This window comes from Geotrypetes seraphini, chromosome 6 (genome assembly GCF_902459505.1).
Source record: "Geotrypetes seraphini chromosome 6, aGeoSer1.1, whole genome shotgun sequence".
In the NCBI taxonomy this organism is placed as follows: domain Eukaryota; kingdom Metazoa; phylum Chordata; class Amphibia; order Gymnophiona; family Dermophiidae; genus Geotrypetes; species Geotrypetes seraphini.
In genome coordinates this window covers 68500785-68528400 of record NC_047089.1, presented here as the reverse complement: position 1 = coordinate 68528400, position 27616 = coordinate 68500785, and the positions used below count along the sequence as shown (strand labels likewise).

Here is a 27616-nt window from a genome sequence, read left to right as displayed (position 1 = left end):
GCGCCAGCAGCTTGTCCCCCTCCGAAAAAGAAGATTTGATTTTGAAAGTAGACCAGGAAGGTGAGAGGAATGGAGGGAGAGGGACAGAAGGGAAAGAGAGGCCCGGGCACCTATGGATCTGATTCATATGAGAAAGTTCCTGTGATTCCTATGGATCTGCTTTGATTAGAGATTATAAGGCTATAATTTTCTAAAAAGGTCAACAGGTGACAACACATAAACACAGAAAATAATATATAAACCTAGCAACAACAAAACACAGGCCGTGATGCACAAAGGTTTTCTTGCAAGTAAGACTGGTTTTTCACCAGTTTTTCAACATTTGATATATTGATTTGCCATGCTCTTCATATTTAAGATGTTTACAAATCCAGCATTAAGCACTATAGTGAGCCTGAACGGAATGGCTGCTTGGATTGGTGCTCTCGCATGAGGAAATAAAAAAATAACAGTTAACATTGGGATTTACCGATTTATAAGATACTCAGTTTGGTGGTATATTCATCTAATCTTGGTGATGTCTTCAGGTAAAGTGAACAAACTTTGAAGTCAGATTTGGTGTCTCCTTCTATAAACACTGGCTCCAAAACCAAAGGGAATCAGTTTCAGGTAATTATTGACAAAATTAGGGCAGTCCTGCTTATGGATCTGCTTACGGAGTACCTGATTGTAAAACCGCTTAGATAATCTTGATAGGCGGTATATAAAAACCTAATAAAATTTTAATTTTAATTTGGAAGCAAAAGACGACATCGAGGACATCAAAGAAGACATAAATAAAATGAGAATGGATATCACACAATTTGGTCACCGATGGAAGTACTTGAAAACAAACAACTTTCCACTGATGAGTCGTTAAAATAAGTGCGGCGCCATCTTAAAAGGATGTCTTTAATCATGGGGCTCTTTATCTGCAAAGTCAATCAGGTTCAAACTAGAGAGTGATGTGGGGACAAAGATTCATTCCTGTCCCCTCACCGTTCCCATATTTTTCATCCCGATCCTCTCACCATCTCAGCAGTCTTAATTTTCTTTCCTGCATCTCCCCAATCAAAGCAGAAAGATGATTTAATGAAATTTTTTAGGCCCAAGACATTGCAAATAAACATTTTAAGACTGTAGTGGTGTGTGTGTGTGTGTGTGTGTCTTAACTTTTATTTTCATTGAAAAACATCAATAAAATTACAATTTGTGAAGCATGTTGGGTTCTGCATTGTGTACAGAAAGCTAAACATCAGCTCAATACCAGTGATATTTTAATCCAGACAATAATTTTAGTTCTAATTATTTATATGTAAAACATATCGAGAACAGCCCTCAGAATATCACACAGAAATAATTGTAAAAGCAAACCACTAGCACATGTGTAGGGAACTCTGGTCCTCGAGAGCCGTACTCCAGTCAGGTTTTCAGGATTTCCCCAATGAATATGCATTGAAAGCTGTGCATGCAAATAGATCTCATGCATATTCATTGGGGAAATCCTGAAAACCCAACTGGAATATGGCTCTCGTGGACCGGAGTTCCCTACCCCTGCACTAGCACATGGCTTAGTGCTTTTCTCAGTGTGAAGACAAACCAAACAACACAGGGCTCCTTTTACTAAGCTGCGCTAGTGGTTTTAGTGTATGCTGCATTGCCGCGCACAGTAGATGCTAATGCCAGCATTGAGCTGGCATTAGTTCTTAGTGCATAGCGCAGGCTTGGTTCCCACCATCTCCACTGGCTCCTAACATCATATTGACCCTCAGGAGATCCTCCCACTTCCTACACTGCAGTAGAGGCATTCTCCTTGGGATGGGGGAGTCACATAAATAGATTTTGTTTTGAACAGCATATTCTCTTTTGCATGGATGGCAAACATCTAAAGAGAAAATTAAAACCTGAGTTGCTGCTATGACCGAGTAGAGTCCTCTGTTCACTTTTGATAATGAAACCAGATGAGGTTTTCCAGGGCACAAATACTTATGTGGCACCCTCTTGCAGGCCCTTCTGGGTCCAGGATTGACCTGATTGGTTTCCCTTTCAGGGTAGGCTCCATCAGTTCCTGAATGCTTGGCGCCTCATGCTGCAACCTAAGGAAAATGGTATTAATAGATGGAATTTCCCTCCAGGAAAAAAATCGAAAACAAGTGTGATTGTGAACAAGGCTGACAATATTTAAAAGTTTTTTCGATGTATACAACCATAGGTTTAAAACAAGTACTATATAAAAGAGTTGAGATCTTTAAATCTATGAAACATAATTATTTAAAGAACAGCAAGTATCTCTTATACATCACAATGCTATACCATTTAGATCAGGGATCTCAAAGTCCCTCCTTGAGGGCCGCAATCCAATCGGGTTTTCAGGATTTCCCCAATGAATATGCATTGAAAGCAGTGCATGCACATAGATCTCATGCATGTTCATTGGAGAAATCCTGAAAACCCGACTGGATTGCGGCCCTCAAGGGAGGGTCTTTGAGACCCCTGATTTAGATGATTTGTGGTACCTAAATAAGGAACCCTTGTTTCACATCCCCATATTCCATTACTAGCTCTTTCTCCCATTCCATTCTGCTGTCAGACCTCCCTTCTGCCCGAAAAGGGACATTTCGTCGCAGCCAAGATGAATCATCCTAGTGAAGCGAGGTGAGCATGTAAACCCGCCAATCGACAAGCCTCTTCATTCAGGCACAAAGTTAGTCTGTCAGGAGAACAATGACGTGGCAGGAGATGTCATTCCACAGAACTGCAGGCTGGTGTCACACCAGATTTGTAATTTTCGGTGGAGTAGACTCATGCCTGTCATAGGCTCCTGGGATAATTTTTTTGGGGAGGTCCTCTTCTCTCCCACTATGGCAGAACTATTGGCTGCTTACTCTCCAACCCTGTGGCTATGGGGGGGAAGGGAAGAATTGGGGGGGAAGCATCCACCCCCCAATGCTGAATCCATGCGGTCCATGAGGAGAGGGGGAGGACTGCCTATTTAGGGGGGGTGGGGGTTGTTTCATCGCCGGACATTTCATAGGACAGTTCAGTGCTGCAACGGCCACAATGAATCATAGACCTGCCTGTAGAGGTTGCTGCTCTGACCCCTCTAGCTGCTCTTTTTCCTCTCTTCCACCAGAGCTGCAGCCTCTGCAGACCCTCTTCTTAGAGCAGTGGTCTCAAACTCAAACCCTTTGCAGGGCCACATTTTGGATTTGTAGGTATTTGGAGGGCCTCAGAAAAAATAGTTAATGTCTTATTAAAGAAATGACAATTTTGCATGAGGTAAAACACTTTATAGTTTATAAATCTTTCCTTTTGGCTAAGTCTTAATAATAATATTGTAATTTATAGCTAAAGAGACATATGATCAAGAAATTGTTTTATTTTACTTTTGTGATTATGATAAACATACAGAGGCCTCAAAATAGTATCTGGCGGGCTGCATGTGGTCCCCAGGCCGCGAGTTTGAGACCATTGTCTTAGAGAGTCTTTTACCACAGCCTCTGCAGCTTCACCTCAGCTGCCTGGGGCTGTCACCTGTTTCTTAGCTTATGCCTCAGCCCCTTATCCTGGTCTGTATCCTTAGAAACTTCTCTGCTACTACAGCACCACCTCCTGTGCTGTCTCCTGGAGTGCATTCTGCCCACTGTTCTTTTGAATATGGCAAGACCTTTCTCTATAGGACCAATTTTCATTGGCATAAGTATTCTATAGTGATTTTTCAATAGCATGGATAGTAAATCTTAGGCCTCTCTCCTGAAATCAATCGTGCTGTAGTAATTTGGGCAATCTGAAGAGCTCTGATCAAATATTTAGGACATTGTAAATGATCAAAAATAGGATGAATAAAAGCTTGTACTACAGTGCAAAAGTTGTCATAACTTAAAAAATCACGTCACTTATTCTTTCTATCTATCAACTCAGTAAATTTACTGATGGAGGCAATCTATATCCACAGCTAAGGTCAGTTTAGAAGACAATCATCCTTTTATTAAAGGTTGAAATGTAACTCACATGAAACAGTCAAAAATTTTGTTTGTGTTTACCATATGTTTTCCATATGCATCTTGCCAAGATTCCCTTTCTGTCTGGAAAATCTATACAAGATAATAGTTTGTGGTATGTCACAAATCAATGATGTGCATCACAAGCAAGAGCCTCCATATAATTATTTAGGCTAGACGGATAAATAGATGTCAGATGCAGTCAAATCAATGCCAGAGCAATGCAGCATTTCTACAGGACTCAAAGCATTTTACCTAGATCTAGCACAAATATGCAGCTGGTGCAAACTTTCATTGAGATACTTTTATAATTCTGAATTGAGAGGACAGTGCCAGGCAGACTTTTATGGTCTCTGTCCAGCAAATGACAAGATGGTTCAGATAGGCTAGGATTCTACACCAACTCCAATAGTTGGAACCTAAGGACAGTGATGGGCGGACTTCTATGATCTATGTCCCAGAAATCCAGGGGACATAAGAAGTGCAGTTCTTGTCAAATATGTGAAATCACTTATGAATTTGAAAAATATTTTTTTTTTCATCCACTCGCTGGTAAACAATTTTTTGTTTTTCACAACACTACTTGCATTTCCCCCTTCGTAGTGTATATGCTTATTTGCCCCTGTCCAAAGATCTACATAGGGCAAACATCATGCTGTTTAAAGGTCAGGATGACAGAACATAAAAGTTGCATCCATACGAATAAATTGCAAGCGCCCATTGTAGCGATCCCATGCCATCCTATGCCATCCTATGTCAGGATACCCTTTAAATCTGGCATGTCATACATCTTTTTGACAGCAATTTATTTGCCAGGAGAATCAAATGTCCTAGCCGACTCTCTCAGCAGATGCCTTCAACCTCACGAGTGGTCTTTCCATCTAATCACTCACAAATTCGGAAATCCATCAATAGACCTCTTTGCCTGCCTGTCCTCCTTAAAGTGTGACCATTTCTGCTCCAACCAAAGAGTAGCAAAAGATCCTTTCCAGATTCCATGGGCAGATCCTCTGCTGTATGCTTACCTGCTGATTCCATTAATACCAAGAGTCCTCCCCAAAATATCTTATGACAAATCTCAAATAATTTAAAAAAAAAAAATCTTTATTGATTTTTCACACCAACTACAGTGCCATTTAAACTTAAATTTTCCCTTCTGTCTATTTCTTGTGTAATATGTTGTACTTTCACTATATGCATTTTGTAATTTGCTGTTTGTCCAGCTCTCTTCACTGTGAACCGCCTAGAAGTCATCTGACTATGGCGGTATAGAAGAATAAAGTTATTATTATTATTATATTAAACAGTAAATAAATAAATAAATAAATAAATATTCATTAACCTTTCCCAATCTAACTTCTGTAAAAATCCTAGATAACCCCAGCCCCCCTCCCCCCTTGGATGTGTAGGTTATAACCAGAAATGTATTAATAACTCATTAAATTATTAATAAAATCAGTCAACGGACCCCATATTAGTTTAAATACCTTAGGGCTCCTTTTACAAAGGTGCACTAGGGCACGTTAAATTCCTGAGTGCGCTAGCCACTACTACCTCCTTTTTAGGAGGCGGTAGATTTACACTAATCAGAGAAATCTTTTCTCCAGTTCCTCCAGCTCTCAAAACCCATTCACTTGCATAGTGGCCATGCTGCTCCAGTACCTGCGGCACCTATTCAGTAATGGTCTATCCTGCTCTTCTGTTAAAGCTCATCTCAGTGCCATTGGAGTTTGTCACAACAATGTATTTTGTTGTCCCATACCTCAAGATCTGATAGTAACTAGATTTCTAAAAGGACTTCTTCACTTGAAACCACCACCCCTGCAATAGGACATTAATATTGTTTTGGACTCCTTAACTTGTCCACCTTTCAAGGACATTCAAACTGCAGAACTCAAAATATCTTACTTGAAAAAACTTTATTCTTAGTAGCTCTTATATCAGCCAGAGGAGTAGGACAGCTACAAGCATTAATCCATTACTATCCATATCTTCAATTCCTGCCAGGCAGAGTAGTCCTTCGTAGTCATCCAAAATTCCTGTCTAAAGTAGTTACCATGCAGACTGAACGTGAACTCGCAGGCCTTGAGCATGCGCAGATGCTCAAGGCCCAGCAGAGGAGGACGATCTTCGGGCACCGGCACCAAGCACAGGACATGCCGGTGCTGGTGCCCAGGTGACTGTAAGAAGCGGCGGGCGGGGGGGGGGTGCCCGATCGCGGCAGGGGTTAGCCCTGCCACCTGAAGACATCTTCCTCCAGTCTGACAACCCAAAATCTCCAAGCTTTGCAGCCAATGGCAATATCCTCAAGCTGCCACTTACATCAGAGGAGGGGCAGGATCACGTCAGAGGGAACATGCTACCGAAGTGGAGAGCGGCTTGTGAGGTTCGCTACAGCCGGCTGGTGATCCTCAGCAGGCTGCTTTGAAGAGAAGGGCAGATGCGAATGAATAGATTTACTACCGTCTTAGAGTGAGTGAGGGTGAGAGGGGGGAGTCGCCGGCATGTTCTCCGCCTCCTTGCATCCGTGGTCACAAACTCCACCGCCACAAGCTCGTTCTGCTGGCACGGATCTACGGATCACGGACACAGGGATCATGAAGTTTGATGTGCGCATGTGCGCTTAGGGCTTTATTATAATAGATATGTACATCTTCTATATTAGTGATTGCAAATTTGGGAGCTGCTCATCCTAGTGTTAGTGTTTGTGTGGCCCCAGAAATTATTTTTTCATCTAATGCGGCCCAGGGAAGCCAAAAGGTTGGACAACCCTGCCCTACTCCTTCACTGTGAGCAGGGAGGAGTAATTTCCATAGCGTTCCAGGCTGTGCGCCAACCCTCTTCCCCGCTCCTACTCCTTCACCATAAGCAGGGAGGGGCAATTTGCATAGCACCAAATTTGCACCAACAAATTTCCCCATCCCGCCCCACCTGGCTACTCGTTTGTGCCACCCGGCAGGAAAAAATTTCTGGGGAGAACACTGGATGTCCATAGCTCCGTGCAGGCTTACTCATGAAGTGCAATTCAAAAAACAGAGGAAAAAGCCTCAGGCCCTCCCACCACCACAAAGGTGGTTTAAAGGTGGTTAGGCATAATCTCACTGGCAAAAAACCTCTGTAATGTTGCAGGTAGATAAAAGCACTGCTCGGTGCTACTTGAATTATTTAAATTATATGCACTTGAAGATAGAGGAAAAATGACATGAATAGTCTTCCACTTATCTGCTGGTGTACCGATCAACAGCAGATAAGTGGAAGCTGCTATGCTTACATTACCCATCTCCTCAAGTCACTTCATTGGCTCCCCACCTATTTCCTAATACAGTTCAAACTCCTCTTACTGACTTACAAGTTCATTCACTCTGTAGCCCCTCAATAGCTCTCCTCACTTATCTCCCTCCCATGCTCCCCTCTGTGAACTCTGTTGGTTGGGTAAGTGACTTAAAGTCCCTCTTATCTGTACCCTTCTCCACTGCCAATTCCAGACTCTGTCTCTTCTTTCTTGCCGTATGCCAGGCTGCCAGAATCAGTGCATCCTGCTCTGTCTCTACCAGTATTCAAATCCAAGCTAAAAGCCCATTTTTTTAAGCTGCTTTCAACGTTTAACTCCCACCCATTGTATCATTCCTTCTACCAGAATCTCCCCAACCCTGAGATGTCCTGTCTGTCTGTCCAAATTAGATTGTAAGCTCTTCTGAGCAGGGACCATCTATTAAACGTTACATGTACAGTGCGCCTTTCAGCGCTATAGAAATGATAAATGCAGTAGTAGCTCTGATCAGTGCACTGTCAGCGAGAGCCTAACTGCATCAGCCGAGGCAGACAGCAAGCGTGGCACCGTTGAATTTATTAAAGGAATAAGAGGCGGAACTCGGACCTCTCGGAGGACTCTGCGTAGGTAGTTGATCACGGAGGCTCCTACTTCGTTCGCACTTCAAAGCCGCAGGACCTACTTCCTTTCAGATCTCGCCCCGCCCTCTGACGCAACTTTTTTTTTTTTTTTTTTTCTCCCATTCTCCACTGGTCTGCCTCCTTTGACGCAACTTCCTATTTCCGGCGAGGCGGTACACATCAGAGGGAGAAAGGCTATGACAGATGGGGACGGTTACCGAAGAAGGAAGGCGGTGGGATTGGTGGTGGGTGATCTCAGGTATCCGTTTGACGGGAGGAGGTTGGGGTTTTCGGGGAGATGTGCTGGATCGGGGGTGGGGGGACGTGTTAGACTGGGGCGAATGAAAGAGGGAGAAATGACAGACCACGGGGAGGGGAGATCTGGTCTCTGGTCTCCGAATGCGTGTGACTAGGTATCTCTCCTGGGGGGTAGCTTAATTCTTATAAACATAACACCATAGTGATGCACTTTTAATTCTATCGCATCTTTCTTTCATTGCATTTATCACATCAGAAACATAGCATTCCTAAATAAATACAGTACTTAATCAGAATATGAGTACGTACTTTCTGATTAAGCCACTCTTTGAATGTTATGTTTCTGATGTGATAAATGCAATGAAAGGAAAATGCGATGGCATTAAGAGTAAATTAGAATGGTTAATGGTGTTTAGTCTACTAGGAACCTTTCTTGCCGCTCTTCAAATTATATAGCACATCAAGATTGTTTACAAGTAAAAAAAAAAAAATCGACAACAACTTTTTTTTTTTGGGGGGGGGAGTTCATTTGTCCTCTGATCCCCTGTGCGAAATTTACAGGAAATGAAACAACTCTAGGAAACTAGTCTCCAGCCTGATGGTGTTAATGTACAGTTATTGGTGTGCAATATATTCAGTTAAGTTTGCTGTAGTAAACGGAGTGTAACGTTCAGCACTCTCAAATCGAGTAGAAAAGAGCTACTATTTGATACCAATTATTCTAGAGAACAAACTGACATATCCCCGATGATAAATGCTTTTTCTGAATCAGATTTCAAACAGAAAACCCAAAAGCTAGTTATCAAGTTGCATGCAGGTGATTTTGGTACAGAAATAACTTGGGGGGGGGGGGAGAGATTGTCTCAACTACAGATCTAAATCAAAAAGCCCGATAATTCATTCATCCAGCTGTGTACATTATATGCAAAGCTGATCTCTTATTACTGCTTGTTGATCTCAAATTTGCCATTAAGGGGCTTATTTACTCAGCGGTGCTAGTTACTAATATTGCAATTAGCACATTCTACATGTTGCTATTAATAACTGATGCAGAAGAGAACAGGAAATGGGGGGCTGTTCCTTACTGTTAAAGTGGAGGTAGTTTCTGTGCATATGCACGGGGGTGTTGTTCCACTTAGCCAGGGGCTAATTTGCTGCCACATATTGCATGTTTCGCTGTAAACGCTTTGTCAAGGAACACCTGCCAAAAATATCTTGGCTAAAGCAATGCCAATATCCCCTGCTAAATTTAACTTTTATACATAATTTTTTATTTATTGCTTTTACCTGTTTATTTCATCATACCTGCTCATTCCTGGCACTCTTCTAAACTGAGAATGGCTGGGAGATTCACTATAGGGTTTTTTTTTTTAAACCACAAACTCCTCTCATCACATGCCTTCATCAGATCAATCAGAAACCCCCACCCCTACTAAATTACAGCAGTGTTGCCCATTCAGTCTCAAGATTAAGACCCAGCGGTGTAACAGCATTTAATCTACCGGTATATATCCGGGATTGCTCTTTAAAATTTAAAGATTGTACTTGTTGTAGTTGATGGAAGTTTTATGTAGTAAGCCTGTTTAGGAGCGCATTGCGGGTGAGTTCTGGCTCCCTTCTCTCTGTATCCAGAGGAGCTTGTTTTTTGCCACATTTAGTTGCAGCTTGTTTTGGGACATCCAGCTTTTTATTTCTGAGAGGCAGTTGGGTAGTTTGGAGATTTGGGGTCTCGGTTTGAGCCTAGCGGTAGGTACATTTGTATGATGTTGGAAAACTAGTGGATTTTTATGTGGTGTTTTAAGGCGATGTCTTTCATGGTCTGACATAGAGGTTGAAAAGCAGAGGGGACAGGAGAGCGCCGTGTGGTGCTCCATATTTTATTGGTTTGAGTCGCAATATAGAGAGATCTTAGTAGGATTATTTGGGTCCTATGTCTTAGGAATGATGGGAACCACTGGAACGCTCAGTCGCCATTTCCAATATTTGCAAGTCCGGCAAGGGTGATCAGTGATACCAAAGGCGGCACCGAGGTCTAGAAGGACCAGTAGTCCATCGTTTCCTTTATCGTTGACTGCTGGAGCATACTAGACAATGCCGCTAGGACCATTTCTGTGCTATGGAATTTTCTGAAGCCAGATTGGGCATTTTGTCTGTCAACAAAGTCCTGGAGTCACAATAGTATGGTATTTCAAGGATCTTGGAAATTAAGGGAAGGTTAGAGACCAGTCTGTAGTTGCTAGATTCGTTTGGATCCAGGCTTGTTTTTTTAAAGATCGGCCTGATGATTTCCATGGTACCATTCATGATTGCATGGAGCAATTTATTAGAGGTAGGATCAATTTGATGAAGGCGCCTTTTGTGGCCGTCAGGAAATTTGGCAGGAACGGGTTGAGGATGGATCCAGAGGATCTTGGCGCAATGACTGTTTTTGCTAGGTCATCATGAGAAGCCAGTTCAAAGTGATTGAGGGTTTTGGTTCTGGGTTCTCTCATAGAAGGGGGGGGGTTGTTCTGGGTGTGCTGGGTTTTTGAGGTATTGAATCAAGTTGATTGATTATTTAGAACAACACTCTTTTACATGTATCTCAATTTGTCCACTATACAGCATGGAGACAGTTTTAGCTTCTCTTTCGGAGGGGAGAGTGTGGTACAATGGCTAAAGCTATAGCTGCAGGGGATAGATGGGGAAAATGCTAGTACCTGAATAAATTCATATAAACCATTCTGAGCTCCCCCAGGAGAACGGTATAGAAAATTGAACGAATATTTATTCTGTAAAAGTAAAGGGGCTTTGATAGTACAATTTGATCTAAGCAGTGCATTTAATTTGGTAGATCATGATCAATTGCTTAAATGTTTAGATGCCATGGTTATTTCTGGTAGTGTGTTTAGATGGTTTCAGGGTTTTCTGAATTTGCGTACTTATCAGCTTTGGCAATATACTTTTTGGTAAATGGAGTAATCCTTGTGGTGTCCCTCTTTCCCCTTTGCTTTTTAATATCTAATTGGCATCCTTGTGACCTTGGTTAGCAAATTTGTGCATAACAAATGTGATTCCTATTTTTTCTTCTTTATCTCATACGATGCAGTTAATACTGTTGAGCAATGAATGATTGAATTTAAATTGAAACTTAATTCAGGTAAAATGAAATTCTTCTTTGCCACCCCACATAAGAATAATATAGAACAGAACTTAATCTTGAATGGAACTTTGTATCACTTTGGACCAAAATTTGCCAATGAATGTTCAAACTGACTTCGCAGTCCGAAAAAGATTTCGTATGTTATGGAAACTGTGAACAATCGTATCATATTTTGATGTGGCCTCTTTTAGATTATTGGTGCAGTCTGATTCTGAGAATTTTGGATTATTGTAATATGGTTTACTTTGCAGGCCATAAAAAAAATATATAGACTGTGCATTATTCAGAATAGTGCTGTTAAATTTATTTTTTTAATTTGAAAAAGGTCAGAGCATGTGACACCTTATTGACGTAAATTACATTGGCTTCCGGCAAGAGTAATATTCAAATATGAAGATCCGTATTACATGGTCTTACAGCAAATTACCCTGTGGATCATTTTATATTTGCTAACCCAAGATGCTCATTGCATACGTATCCACTATTCACATTTCTATCCATCAAGGGTTGCTCATATAAAAAATATTTTCAGCGGCTTTTCTGTTTTAAGCTGCAATTAGGGATATTAGGGATAAAGAGGAAGATTCTCAAATGTTGGCAGTAAAATCCGATGAGCCGCTGTTGCGGCCGCTATGGTAACAATTTAAAAAAGGCTTCTCATTCTTTAAAAGAAAAAGTGCGATTCACACGCTGCAGTGACTGGCCCACAAGCCTTCCCTCTGACGTCAATTCTGATGTCGGAAAGAAGGTTCTAGGTCAGCTACTTAGCATGTACCCTCAACAAGCGGCCCGCGTTCCCCCAAGGGTACACGTACTGCATGTTGCAATAGAGTGTACACACCAAATTGTATCTTGTTATTAGCTGATTTGTATTTGGATCAATTTCTGAGATCAAATGTACTGACATATCTTGTTCAAGCTCCTAAAAGTTTATTTTTTAATTTGTTCTGTCAAATGTGATCTATAAAATAATGGAAATACATTTGGTGGTTTGTATCGGTGACTATATTTTATGGTTTTTGTTTTTAGCTATTTTGGGACGAGGGTGACTATCGAACATTGATCTAATTGACATCATGGAGACCTGTAGCAAGATGAAAAATAGTCATATGAAGCCCAGGATATCTGTGAAGAAAGAAGTAATGAAAACTATTCTTTGTTAATCCACTTTTTCCCTAAAACTGTCCTGGCTGTTAGTGTTGTGCGATTTTTATAGATTTGTGCTGCCACCAATAAGTGATGATCAGGTACTGAGGCGTATTTTCCAAACACTTAGACTTACAAAGTTTCAGAATAACCTATGGAACTTGGTAAGTCCCTAAGTGCTTTGAAAATAAGCCCCACTATGTAGTGATGTCATATGCTGTAGGAATCTTTTCTGGTCTCAATGTATATTGAATTAATTTAAGGAAAAAATGATTTTTCAGTAAGTAATATATAGAAATAAAACAAAAACACTAACCCGAAAATAAGCCCTAGAATGATTTTTGGGGTAGGTCTTAATATAAGCCCTACCCCAAAAATAAGCCCTAGTCTTGGAATTTGCTGGCAGCAGCGCTTCCCCCTGCCTCCTGCCGCCATGCGTCTGAACCCTCGCTGACCCTCCCTCCATCCTTCTCTCCCATCCGAACCCTGCCGACCGCGAACAAGCCCTACATTTCTCCCTTCAAAGCAGCGTTGGGCTGGCAGCACTCTAAACAGGCTGATTCGGCCTTCTCCGTTGGGGAATTCCCTCTGCTGTGTCACTGCTGCGAGATCCGGTTGCTTCTGCCGCTGAGTGGCAACGAGAAGGAGTTCGCTTTAGCGCTCCTGCTCGACGCTGAGCAGCTTCTTGACTGGCTCCTGCAAATTCTCACGAAAATTCACGGAGCCAGTCAAGAAGCCACTCAGCGCCAAGCTGTTCGTTGTCACACAGCGGCTGAAGAAACCGGATCTTGTTGTAGCCACCACTGACCGGGTTAGCAGCGGAGCAGGAGCGCGGAAAGCTCGCTCCTGCCCGCTGCACCTCTGAACCACCAGGGATCGGCAGAGGAGGTATGAGGATAGGGCAGGGAAGGGGGACAGGGTGCAGAACCTGGCAACGGTCTGCAATAATTCTGAGAGGGGGGCGCTGGCCCAAATGTAAACTAAAAAAATCTCAGTTTATATTCGAGTATATACAGTATATAGAAAATATTAACCAGAGTTTTGGCAATTTCACAAATATTTCCAGAATAGCCACTTTAGCAGTTTGTTTCCATTGTTTTTAGATAACAGTACATTTTTACTTTATTATCACAGAAGATATATGGAACTCTGTGCCTTCCTGGTTCTGACGTTATGTAATGTTGCAGCTCGCAAGGGCTAGTACTGACATTTATGCAGCCTTGTGTATGTATAGGTTATCTCTATCCCTGTTATAAAGTGTGGAAATCATGCATAGTATCAAGAAAATGTAACTATACCTCCCTGTTCATGGTTTTGTGAAGCAGTTTGATACAGTACACAAGTTTTACCTTGGATGGCTTGTAAAGAATTAAGTCAAACAAATAACCTATGTTTTTGTTTAACATTTTAGAACTTGTGATCAAGTTGCTGTTAAAATATATTTGCAAGAAATCTGAATCTCTTTTTTTCCCAGAATTTCAATGAGGAAGTGCTGCATTCCGTGAAGGCCCTGCTGAAGAGCAGAAAGGAGCTGTGTAATGTGTCAGCAGGAGAGTGGTTAAAGGAGGGTGATGAAGAAAATGTGATTGAGGTTTGGCTTGCTGACCTTTTACAATTTCTTACACTGTATGCGCATAAAAAATAAGGAATGAACATTCCTTAGCCTGAGCTGTACTATTCTGAACAAGCAGTTGTTATCCCTTCGTGCCAGCAGATGGAGGTAGAGAAACTGAATTTTCTCAGCGACTTCACTGCTGGTACTCAGTGAAAAACCTCAGTATTTCTGTATCTCCAGCAAATGGCAAATTGTTCATGCTGGTGCTTGAGGCTGGTCGTGTAGTCAGGAAAGCAAAGATGCAAATGGAAGAAAAAAAATAGCTGACATAGTAAAATGGGGAGACAAGACATTTTTTTTAGATATATTAGTGATAAGGAAGAAGTGCAAAAGTGGCATTGTGATACTGAAAGGTAAAGGGGAGGAATATGTAGAAACTGATAAAGAAATGGCCGTATCATATCCAACCTTGTCTTCCCTCACCCTTTGAGTCTGCTTGAGTACATCCCACTTGTTCAGCATGATATAGCCCAGATGCTAAGGAAGGGCTGAGATTGTCATTCCTGTTGATTTCATTTCCTTAAGTTAGGGCTGTACTATTCTTATCATCCCTGGGAAGACTGCAGTTGTTGGCTCTCTTGGGGATCTCCTGTTTATTTTTTTCCAGTGGTGTTTAAAAAAATTTAATTAAGAAAATGTGATTTATTATAGCAGCATTGGGGCATGGATGTCTATGGGGCCTTCTGCTGCTCTGGCAGAGGCATATTTGAGCTTTCTACTGAGCACCAGCAGGTTATACCAGTGATATTGCTGGGTAATTTCAGCTTTTCTACCTCCATCTGCCAGCATGAAGGGATGACACCTACTTGTTTAGATTGGTACAGCCCAACTAAAGGAAATGAAGTTAACAAATGCGACTAAGGGCCTCTTCTATCAAACTGCGCAGAGAGCCGCACTGAATGGCCTGCATTGCTCTCGACGTTCATAGGAACTCTTTGAGCATCAGGAGCAGTGCATTGCAGGCCATTCAGCGTGGCTCACCGCGCTACAAACTGCTAGTGCAGTTTGATAGAAGAGGCCCTAAATTTCACCGTATAACAGCACCAAGCTATAAAAGGCAAAAATAATTTGCTGAAATAGTAAATGTATTTGTCTAGGATTCTCATAAAGGAATAGAAAAGTGGATTTTGGCTCAAGTGAAGTTGGCTCAAGATGTCTACTCTGAGCTAATTTATTTTTTGAGTAGTAGTTTGATTTCTCTTTAAGACAGATAATTAATTGATGAAAAAATGGTCAAGTGTGTATGGGAAGGATGCATACGCTGAGTCATGCCTATAGTGTTTGTCTTTACAGCTGTGTTCATGTTGGAGATGTATAACTTTCAGCAAATATCGTTTGCCTTTTGTAGCATGATTATCCTTTTTGTCCATTTTTTGTCACTTTTTAATCCCTTTATCTCTGTTTCTAGTGTGTGGTGCAGGGGTTAGAGCTACAGCCTCGGCACCCTGAGGCTGCGAGTTCAAATCCCTCGTTGCTCCTTATGACCCTAGACAAGTCACTTACCGGTAATCCCCTCATTGCCCCAGGTACTAGATAGAGTTTGAGCTCACCGGGAAAGATAGAGAAATATGATAAAGTACCTGAATGTAAACCACTTAGGATATAATTAATTAAACTGGGGGTGGGGGGTTCTCTGATGTTTTGGATGAATAGTTTCTTTAACACAGTGATTCTCAGACTTGTTCTGGGTGACTCCAGGTTAGCTGGGTTTTCAGGATTCCCTCAATGAATATTCATGAGAGCAAAGATCTACATATGCTGCTTCTTCCCTTTAGCATGTAAATATGCCTTCTATATTTATTGTGGATATCCTGTAAACCTACAGGTTGGGATCCTTTAGGATGGATATGGGAGCCACTACTGCTTGAATTCAGACTGTTCAGTGCTGTTGCAAAACAGGTTGTACCATCACTAGCCCTGATTTTAGTTTGATGGCACAGCCTAGGCCAGGGGTAGGCATTTCCGGTCCTTGAGAGCCAGAGCCAGGTCTTGTTTTTCAGGATATCCACAATAAATATGCATGAGATAGATTTGCATCTCAAGGAGGCAGTGCATGCAAATCCATCTCATACATATTCATTGTGGAGATCCTGAAAACCTGACCTGGCTCTGGCTCTCGAGGACCGGAATTGCCTACCCCTGGCCTAGTCAAAAGTAAATGTGTTGCATCTTCAGTGGACAAAATTCCAAAACATGAGACTGCTGGTTGATAGTCCCTTGCTATAGTAAATGATCGTAATGAATCTTGTTAGGGTATTTTAATCTGTTCTTGTATTCTGTTTGTGGTAGTTTTGGAATATCATTATTTAAATGTGATCCCTTTTAAGCTCAAATCTCATGCATATTTTACAGATCATGTTTCTTGGCTTTGCTGATGAGACAGATGCTTCTTATGTACAGGTAAAATAAATATGATGATAATATGCTTTATTATTCTTGAACAGTTCCTTCATGGAATGTGCTGGTAATTACTATGTAAAGCTCTAAAGCATGAGTCTTAACTGGGGCTTCCGATATTGATTATGACCAGAAAACTCTGAAAATTGTCTTTCTGTGGATGCTCTTACACCATCTGGCATCTATGTGCTGTTGCAGCTGGATAACATCTTTGCAATGGGGCATATCTTTTTTTTTTTCTTTTGGCTTCTCACTGGCATGTTTGTAGCAGTAGATGCTTGTGCCTTTGCTCCTGCTGCTCTGTACTTCATCTGGCTCTCCTATTAGCATCATGAGGCAGGGGATAGGAAATTGTAGAATAGGCACCTCCTGTATCACATTTCAGATATTCTCCTGGTGCTGGTTGAAGAAGCACAGAGTGGAGGAAGCAAAGGCACAAATTGCCACCATTGTGCTGAGGATATCTGTTCTGGGACAGGTAGGAGAAGGAGGATGGGACTGATATTGCTGATGCATGTGGGAGACGGGGGAAGACTGATGCTGGGGCTAGCAGAAAGGAAGAAGTTATTAGCCTAAAACATAGGAGCTAGGAGAAAGGGGGAATCTGACAGGGAGATGGGGCTGATACTGGCAGATGGAATAGAGTTGGGAGGAGACTTTCAGCATAAAACGGTTAACAGAATAATGCTTTAAAGATTTTTGTTGCAGTTTCATGAGGATATGAGATAGGGGACTTAAAAAGAGAAACTGTTAGGAATGGAGTTGAGAGTGAAAGGAATGGGGTGAGGGCAGAATGAGAGAAGTGAGTGACTGAGTTCTGAACTTCACAGTAGGGAGAGGTGTATGACTGCTGGGAATGAAGAGATTGAGAGGGAGAATAACAAATTTTAATAATAAAGATATAGTCTTAAGAGGTTCAGAGATTTATAATCGAAACAGAAATACGTCTAAAAACATGCCTAAATCGGCACTTAGACGAACTAAAAGACAGGTCGTCCAAGTGCCGATAATCGAAATGGGTTTTTAGACATATCCAGAGAATTTCTAGGCCTCTGAATGCCACTGTGTGCCCAGAGCTCAAAGGGGTGTGTTTGGAGGAGTGGTTAGGGCGGGATGTGGACCGACCTAGTCTTAGTCATCCTGCAGGGATAATCGAAAGTTTAACGAGACTGCCTAGACGGAACTTATATGTTGTGACTTAGGTGATCTAAAAATAGGTATAATTGCCCAGAAGGTATCCAAAGTGACCAGATAACCACTGCAGGGAGAAAGTACAGACCCCCATACACACCCCAGTGATCACTGACCCCCTCACACCACCATAAAAATCAGAATAAAAACGTACATATCTGCCTCTGGAATATCAGCACCTGGCATAGGAAAGCCTAGTACAGTTGCATAGAGGTGGCTTAAGTAGTCTGGGGGGGAAGGCTAGTGAACCATAGAGAGGAGGACCCAGGCCCATAAGCCACTCTAACCACTGCATTCATGGTGGTAAATGTGAGGCCACCAAAAAAACCCAAAAACCCTACTGTACTCCCATATAGGTGCCACCTGCAGCCATAAGAGCTGTAGGTTGTAGACCGGTGGGTATAGTAGGTTTTGGAGGGCTCACCATGACCTGCAAGGGAGTTGTGGTGAGATGTTTATGTGGCAACCTTTTTGTGAGGTTCACAGCAGTGCCCTTTAAGGTGTCCCACTACTCTGTTGCCATGTCTGGGTGTCCAGTCCATCACTTTGCTGGCCCCTCCCATGTCCCAAAAGGTCCTCTTCTGGCGTTTGATACTTGGACAAATTTTTGGTTGAGAATGTGGTGTAGATGACTTGGTGGCAAATGGCTGGACATAAAAGCAGATAATTTTTGAAAAAAAATAAAAAAAATATATTTTAGATATATTTTTCGAGAATGGACTTTAGACATTGCTGTCTTTGGGTGACTAGCGCCCTAGGCCCAAAACGGACAGATGTTTTTTTGTTTTTTTTTTATTATGCCGCTCCATGTTCTCATGTATTTTTCTTCTTAATATTGATATATGTACTTTATTTTCTTTTGGAGATCTTATTCTGTTTCTTTAACAAGAGGTATAACTTGTAATTTTGCTGGAAATAAATATTGAAAAAAAAATTAATAATAAAGTTGTGTGAAAAATTGAACATATTGTACCTAAAAATATTTCCAGACAGGCACTAAAATTCTGTGAATCGGCATTTTCACATCATAAAATTAAATTTTAGAAAGTTTTGGGTTTTTGGTCCGTTCACTTTGACTTGCAGAGTTAGTGAGCTTCAGGTTCTAGAACAGGGGTGGGCAAACTTTTTGACTCGTGGGCCACAATGGGTTCTTAAATTTGACAGAGGGGCCGGACCAAGAGCTTCTTTCTATCCCACTATCCTTCCCTCCCTCCCATCCCTTGTGCAGCAGAACCCTTGAGCACCTGCTGCGCAGCTGACCCTCCATCCTTCCCTCCCATCCGAACCCTGCCGACCGCGAGCCCTCCAGAACAGCATTGGACCGGCAGCACTCTAAACAGACTCCTTCGCGGCCTTCTCTCGTCGGGGAATTCCCTCTGCCGCATCATCAGTAACGCAGCACACAGAAGGCCCCGACAAGAGAAGGCCGCGAAGCAGCCTGTTTAGAGTGCTGCCAGCCCGATGCTACTGTGGGCTCGTGGTCAGCAGGGTTTGGATGGTTGGCGGCCCGGATTAAAAAACTAAACAGGCCGGATATGGCCCATGGACCATAGTTTGCCCATGTCTGTTCTAGAACATTAAATATTCTTCTTAATATGATAAAAATCTTGACTCAATCATGCAAACAGAATCTCAATTCATCCAATATAAATTCATTAAATACAATTTCTTTTCAACAGTATGCTCGATTGCTGATATTTCTTTTGATCAACAATGGGATCTTCAGAAAACCAGCTTGGTCAATTGACTCAAGCTGGCTGGACTCCTCATTAGTCCCAATGGTTTCTTATCTGTTTCTATTCAGTTAATTACAGTGGAACCTCGGTTTGCGAGTGTTTTGCAAGACGAGCAAAACACTCCCGCAAACCTTAACTCACAAACCGAGCATGTCCTGATAAATGCGCACCTTCCCCCGCTCAACCAGCATCGCACCCTCCCCCCCATGAGAACCGCATTGCACCCCCGTGCTGGAAGCGGCATCCGCCCACTCTCCCTCCCAAACAAGCTCCTTACCCTATCTGTGCTTGCCGGTGCGAGTGACAGAAAGATCCCGCCTCTTGCCTGGGCTGGGCCTTGAGCATCTGTGCATGCTCAAGGCCTTCTGGCTCTTGTTCTCTCTGAGATCTTGATAACCCACTTGAGATTGGCCTTTGTGGAGATTTGCAAAGATGCGAAATAGACTTCAGCCCATACATTCACATCTTGTTTCTGTTTGGAAACAATTTCTTGCATGATGATATTTTTTTTCTGTTTGTTCTTTGAAATCTCTTTTGAGGATTAGAGTCCACCTCCATTTCCCCTTTTATTTTCAGGTTGCTTTTGTTTAACTACCCCTCCCCCACACACACATGCACAAACACACACAAATCTGAAAATGGCCTGCTGCCAAAGAAATATTGTTGTCTGCCCCTTCTCTGCTCCTTTATTTTTCTTGTATTAAAGATAACCTGTAGTTAGGGAGTCCAGATATGAGGACTTGATACCCTGCTTCTCCCTTGAGAAAATCAACTTGCTTACCATATCAGGTGTTTCCTCTTGACAGGACAAAATCATTGGTCCTAGTCCAGATCCATGTGGTATTCTACTCTTCATCATTCAGAAAATTGGCCATTTAAATCTACACTCCAATTTCTAATCTTGTAGACAGTTCCTGGCCCACAGAAGGATATTGTCTCTTATTCAATGGCATTTTAATCTCTTTCAATACACCACACAAAAAAAGGGAATCCAAATACATAGAAAAACATAACACCAAAAAAAAGTGTAAATACCTGCAGAACTGGGACAATATTTGTCCCAGTTCTGCAGGCATTTAAACTCTCTTTTGGGTGTTATTTTAATCTCTTCAGCAGCCTCTCATTAGGGACTTTTTCAAATGCTTAAAAAAAAAATCCAGATATATGTCAACTGGTTCACTTCTACCTACTATACATGCCTTTAAAAACTTGTGCCGCCCAAGTACTACCCAATGGAGATATTTTATTCATTCTTAGTAACCCTTAGTAGGGAGTGTGGTACCTGTACAATGCTTCAAAACTGTGGAATGTTTTTTTCCCAGCAAGGTTTTCTTGGATGACATCATACAAATGTGAGGTAATCTGCTGCTCTTGGAGAAGTTGTCACATCTAGATCTATTCACACATGCTTAAAACAATTCTTGGTATCTTATCCTCAAAGTCAACCCCTCTGTCAATTTCAGTCCTCATTTCTGTCAACCACTCATACAGTCATCTGCTGTTAGAAATTACTAACACCTACACCATTTAACCCATTTCTCTCAACCCAGCCGGAGCTATGCATTTATAAAATAACACTGTTAACTAGTATTTTATTTATTTATTTTTTTTTTGGGGGGGGGCATACATCTAGCTTTTATTGGTGGCAGAATCCAAGAGTATAATTGAGAACATAAATGGAATTTCCCCATCAAGATATAACATAAAGGAACAGAATAAACAGTAAATAAAAAGGGGATAGAAAATGGTATTGAGAGAAAAATAGCTGCGAGTAAATACTGTGAACGTGTTGTCAGAAATACAATATTTGCTGGTCTATTGGTTTCATTGTGGTTAACGTTGGGGTGTTTATTTCCTGTATTTTGTGCACTATAGTAAAGATAAAGCTTTAATTTACCTATGTGAACCAGTATTTGCTAGGTACTGTGTGCACTTTTTGCATAAGCATGCATTGAGAGTTCTTTTCTGAGAGTATAACAGGCACTGGTTTGCAAAGCCACAGCACTGAGGCAGACTGTTTAAGGAGATTCAAATGGTACACTTCTCACTCCGTATTCGCGATTTCAGCATTCGCGGTTTCGATTATTCATGGTTTTTAGCTTGCTGGCTCCCCCCCCAAAAAAAATTATATCAGCTTGCATAGAGAAATCGCTGATTCCAAGCGTTTACAGAGAAAATCATTGATTCCCAGCACTTTCTTCACCGTGTTTTGCCTCTCCTTCAGGAGCAGACCAGGTCTCCCACTATGTTATTCATGGTTTTACTATATTCACGATGTTTTTTAATAGAAAACAGCGAATAACATATGAAAAAGTTATTTGTGGTTCTGTTAATTCCCTAGCGCACTGAATACGGAGGGAGAAATGTATGTCTCTCTTATTTAAAATATTTATAACCCCAATTATCTCACAGTTATATGGAATATGTTGCAGATTGAAAGACTATTAGAAGTTAGAAACTTGAATTCTTCTGTCTCAAATGTCTTTATTTTATTTGTTTGTAACTTGCACTCTTTCGTTAAGAACATAAAAATTGCCATACTTGGGACAGACCGAACTCCATCAAGCCCAGTATCCTGTTTCCAACAGTGGCCAACCCAGGTCCCAAGTACCTAGCTAGATCCCAAGTAGTAAAACAGATTTTATGCTGCTTATCCTAGGAATAAGCAGTGGATTTCCTCAAACCAATATGGCCTATGGACTTCTCTTTTAGGAAATTAGCCAAACTTTTTAAAAACCCTGCTATGCTAACTGATTTCACCACATTATCTGGCAACAAATTCCAGAGTTTAATTACACATCAAGTAAAGAAATATTTTCTCTGGGTTGTTTTAAATCTACTGCTTGGTGGTTTTATCGTATGCCCCCTAGTCCTAGTCTCATACCGATCTACTCACTAAGCAAATATGACCACATCACCACCACATACCTAGACACACACTAGCTCCCCACACAAGCACAAATACGAATCAAATTTTACTGTCTATTATACAAAGCAATAAACGGCACCGCCCCACCTACCTAAACAATTGCCTAAACCGGAACAAATCAACCAAACTTAGGAGTACTCAGATCCCATTTACTCACTCCCCAATCAAAGGCACACAGTACAAGAAGATGTACAACAGCCTACTAGCAATGCAAGCAACGAAACTAGATCACCATCTCCAACATACTGACAACTACAGCGGACTAAAACATTCCGAAAGGAAATTAAAACCCTGCTATTCAGAAAATTTATCAAGACAAACTAATACATCTCCTTAACTATTCCCAATCTTGTAAATTTCCCAGCAAAGTCTCAACCATGTAATTAGCACCCCAACCTGTAATTTTCCTGGAAATGTCCAGTTGTCCTCTTTTGTAATCCGCCTAGAACTGCAAGGTATTTGCGGGATAGAAGTCACTAATGTAATTTAATGTAATATTTTTGCAAACAGTAAACAAATGATTCACATCTACCCTTTCCACTCCACTCAGTATTTTATAGACCTCTATCGTATCTCCCCTGAGCTGTCTCTTCTCCAAGCTGAAGAACTCTAGCTGTATTAGCCTTTCCTCATAGGAAAGACATCCCATTCATCTTATCTTTTCTTCGCTCTTCTCTGTACCTTTTTTTAATTCCGTTATTTCTTTTTTGAGATAACGGTAACCAGAATTACATACAGTATTGAAGGAGCAGCCATACTGTAGACCAATACAAAGGCATTGTAACATTTTCATCTTTGTTTTCCTTTCCTGATAATTCCTAACATTCTATTTGCTTTCTTAGCCACCAGTGCACACTAAGCTGAGGGTTTCAATGTATCCTCAACGATAACATCTAGATCCTTTTACTGGGTGGTGACTCTTAACATGGAACCCTGCATTACATAGCTATAGTTCAGGTTCCTCTTTCTCACATGCATCACTTTGCACTTGCTCACATTAAACATCATTTGCCATTTTGATGCCCAGCCTCACAAGGTCCTTGTGCAATTTTTCACAATCCTCTTGCGATTTAACAATTTTTAACAACTTTGTTATCAGTAAATGTAATTATCTCACTAGTTATTCCCATTTCTAGATCATCAATAAATATATTAAAAAGCAGAGTACCAGCACAGACCCCTGGGGAACCCCACTATTTATCCTTCTCCATTGATAATATTGACCATTTAAAGCAGGGGTCTCAAAGTCCCTCCTTGAGGGCCGCAATCCAGTCAGGTTTTCAAGATTTCCCCAATGAATATGCATGAGATCTATGTGCATGTACTGCTTTCAATGCATATTCATTGGGGAAATCCTGAAAACCCGATTGGATTGCGGCCCTCAAAGAGGGACTTTGAGATCCCTGTTTTAAATCTACTCTCTGTTTTCTATCTTTCAACCAGTTCTTAATCCATAATAAGACATTACCTCCTATCCCATGGAGCCCCTGGTGTAGAAATACACGGAATGGGGGGGGGGGGAGTCCAAAGAGATGTGAATATGCCAGACGGTGGGGGGAGGGGAAGAAATAATGGGTCTAAAAACAGAGGAGAGGGAGAGAGATGGTGAACAATGGCAAGGAGGAAGGGAAGGAACAGAAAAGGAGAGAAGTTGGATACAAGGGATGGTGTGGAGGGGGGATAGAGATACTGGATAGGCGGGTAGTTTGGAAGAGAAAGGGAGAGATGGTGGACCCTGGGGTGGTGGGGAGGAAAGAAGGAGAGATGCTGAATGAAAGGGTAGTTGAGAAAGGGAGAGATGGTGGATCTGGGGATGGTGGAATCATCGCTGCAGCTGCGGGGATGGAGATGAAAAAAAAAAGGAAAGATGCCAGACTTTTGGGGGAGGGAAGGGAAACAAGGAGAGGACAGAGATGGAAGATGGATGGTTAGCACTGAGAAAGAAGAAAATGACAAATGGGCAGGAGACCCTGGCAAGCGAGTTATCAGAAGCCAAACAGAAACCAGAGCCTAGGACCAACATGATTTGAATATATATATATTTTGTGATTACAGTATGTCAGATTTGAAATGTGTGCCCTGTCAGATCTGGTGTTAGACAGCAAGTGTGAACTAGAACCTAAACGAGAGGAAAGGTCTTTTTTTTATTTATTTTGTTGGAGAGATTGTAACCCTATACTTCTACTAAGATTAAGAGCTCCTTTTACGAAGCCACGTTAGTGGTTTAACGTGCGTAATAGCCGCTACCGCCTCCTATTGAGCAGACGGTAGTTTTTTGGCTAGCGCGGGGGTTAGCGCATGATAAAAAGTCGCATGCGATAAAGCCGCTAATGCGGCTTTGTAAAAGGAGCCCTAAGTATCTTTTTAAAAAAAATTCAGCCCGTGACTTAGCCTGTGTGTTAGATTTCGGTCACTTATGTGATTGAGTTTGACACCCCTGCATTAGAGGGTGAAGAACAAATGTGTTGGCATATTATTAAGAAAATGAACATTTCTTTGTTGAAGATTTCAGAGAGCTAAAAGAAAAGATTTTATGTTAGATAATACTTGTTCATTAATGATGGTTTGTGTATCATCTTGTTTTTGACTAGGAATTAGCAGCTATTTCTCAGGAGCTCTCAGATCTTGTAAAATCACTTCACTTCTGCAGCCTAAGTGATAATGAAGTAATTTTTCTGAAGGATGTCAAGAAGCTCTCACAAACAGCTGATGGATCTAAGATTCCGGTAAAGATCTAAGTTTTTGTTTTTTTTTCCTTAGTGGGCATGACTGTATAATTTTACATATACCAATAATAGTTCTAGTGCAGTAGGTGTGTCATTCTGCACAGTAGTGTATTCTCCCCAAACTCATCAACCATGCAGAAGGAATCCACTCCAGGATTTCAACTCCTCCTCCAGAAGGTTCTGCTGCCTTCTTCAGTTTTTCCTTCTGCTCGTGAGCCGGAAGGTATCTTTCTGATTTGCTCTTTATATGTCTCTGTTATTTTTTGTGTTTTTTATGGCATTCGGTTAACCAGAGAACCCTAGTGCAGAGGAAAACTATGCCTGCATGGAGAAAACAGTAGACTTGGTTCTGCAGCCAGCAGGTTAATCCCTTGGGAACCTGTTTGGCTAGCCTACAGAAAATGTTGTGGAGCTTGAGGTATCTCTAGTAGCTTAGTTTGCCTACTGAATTGCAGGGGCTTGAGCCTAGGCTGTTTAGGCATCCACAGAATTCAGCGGGATTCTTCGGGGTACTGACTGCAATTTCACCTCTCTCACCCCCCTTCATGTGGACAGTTACACAAGGGTTGAGTCTGACTGACAGTCCAGTCTGACTGACTGGGACTGACTGGGTCCAGTCTGACTGACAGCCCAAAGATTTCAGTGTTTGGAGGACTGGCTGATTGAGGCAGAGTTTTGTTTCCTGGATCCAGCTACTTGTTAGAGCTGAGGCAGGGTGCAATACCCTCAGAGCACATGTCACAGTGAGTAAGGCTATTACAGCCTATGGGCAAACTCGGGGGTGGAGGGGATGGTGAGGTGAAACTTATTTGTGATGGTTTCTACCACATCCTGTAGGGACCCCCATCTCCCCAAATCCTTTTTCTGAGTTCTTTAGCTTAGTTAAGCTGTTTTTTGAGCTGTTAGTGCTAAAATGCTGCTGCATTGGCCATCTTGGATTTCCTGATTTTTTTTTTTTTTCTCCCAAAAGTTCTCCTTCAACAGATCCTTCAAATCATATTGTTTTGCTTCAAAACTGGCACGGGTGGAATCCTTAGGCTCTTTTACCCCTAATTCATACCAGATTTGCGCTGGATGGATGCTGGAAGAGCACCCTTGCAGCACATGAAGGGGGGGGGGGCAGGAGTGTCAGGCTTTGCCTCCCTTTTGGTCTCTAAGGCTGAGGAACCTTTGGGGGAGCCTGTCTACTGAGAGAAAATTCCTCCTGGAGCTCCAGAATAGCAGTGTACCCAGGCGTAAGCGTGGAACCGCGGAGCCCTAGAGACGTTTGACTTCACCCTAGTTTGGTCAGGCTTAATAATGGGCCAGAGCTGCTCCAACACTCGACACAGCCCATGCGCATGGTACCTTTGCAAGTATCAATACTGATGCCATCACTACACGATCAGTTCAGAAAACTGTTGCAGAACTAGCTGGGTTGCTGCAGGCACACACTGTGCAAATTCCTGCCTCAACATTCCAAGCCTCTGCTCAGTCTGAGCATCGAGCACCGACATCATTGATTAACGCTGGCGCACATCATGGTGTTCAATATCAACACAAGACATCAACATGCGTCAGATGGGTCAATCATCGATGCACAAGATCAGGGCACATTACCGCTGCACGATTCTGAAGTACAACACCGGCAGCCACTGATGCATGAAACAGATGCACCTCACATTTGTTCATCATTGACCTATGTCCATTATCGCTGTTAAAATATGCATCCACATCGAGGGAATGGAGTGTATCAAATCACTCAACATTCTGTATAAGATTTGAATCTTCAAGACTGGATGTCCAGAGATACGACTCTCTCTGCTCTTCCAGCTGCTGTCCAGATTTGTCAGCAGAAGATTCTTACAGTACACAGTCAAATTTACCCAACAGGCTTGGGACCTTAATGTTGTACTTTAACTCTGATGAAGCCTCCTTTTGAGCCTCTTTCAACTTCATCTTTGAACCATATATCTTAGAAAGTGATATTCCTTGTAGCTAACATGTCTGCATGTCGGGTCAGTGAACTGCAAGCACTTGTATCAGATCTGCCTTATACCAGGTAGTTCTTTGAACTCATCCAAAATTCCTCCCAAAGATAATCTGATGGTCTTGTGAACCGACAGCAGGTGAGAAGGCACTCGTTAAAAGCATGGTACAGGCAGTTTGAGATTTTGGTTTTCATTTGAAAAGTGACAGTACACTTTTGTACTGTTCGTACCGGGCTCTGTGAATGATGTCACCCACATGTGAGAATATCTGCCTGCTGTCATCTAATAACTGCTACAGGTAAGTAACTTCACTCCCTCGACCTCCCTGCATACACCAAACACAGTTGTGTATGAGAACACTAAATGTTGCAGACCATTTATGATTATAGAGACTGTTACCTGAGTGGCAAATGCACAAGGTCGTAGAAGATAATAGTCTAGTTGATTATGACAGATAAACTCTTTGACCCACCCAGTCTACCTAGTTTATATCTGCATTGCCAAAGATATAACTTGGCTGCTAGCAGTAGTAACTTTAGAATCAGTGTTTGTTGCCTTTTGTTGGTTCCACGCATTTTCCATCTTTGCCAAACCAACTGTCTCTTCTTAACATGCCAAAACGAGCATTGCAAAAT

General features: G+C 41.8%; 1 protein-coding gene and 1 long non-coding RNA gene across 5 annotated transcripts in view; one reads left to right on the top strand and one right to left on the bottom strand.

Moving 5' to 3' along the window:
• Positions 1-702: 702 nt before the first annotated feature.
• LOC117362142 lies at positions 703-7968 on the bottom strand. The gene is made up of 3 exons (XR_004539811.1): positions 7858-7968; positions 1884-2075; positions 703-1036 (listed from the first exon to the last, which is right to left on the bottom strand). It is a non-coding gene; the product is annotated as an uncharacterized LOC117362142 (long non-coding RNA).
• Positions 7969-8036: 68 nt separating this feature from the next.
• AKAP11 (A-kinase anchoring protein 11) overlaps positions 8037-27616 on the top strand; it is an 83490-nt gene continuing 63910 nt past the window's right edge. For 3 of the 4 annotated variants that reach the window (XM_033949835.1, XM_033949833.1, XM_033949836.1), the window contains exons 1-5: positions 8037-8130; positions 12301-12410; positions 13892-14008; positions 16385-16432; positions 24877-25011. In XM_033949835.1, the coding sequence (XP_033805726.1) occupies positions 12348-12410; positions 13892-14008; positions 16385-16432; positions 24877-25011 (363 nt within the window). In that variant the 5' untranslated portion in view covers positions 8037-8130; positions 12301-12347. The remainder of the gene's footprint in view (positions 8131-12300; positions 12411-13891; positions 14009-16384; positions 16433-24876; positions 25012-27616) is intronic. The other variant, XM_033949834.1, reaches the window with a different exon arrangement.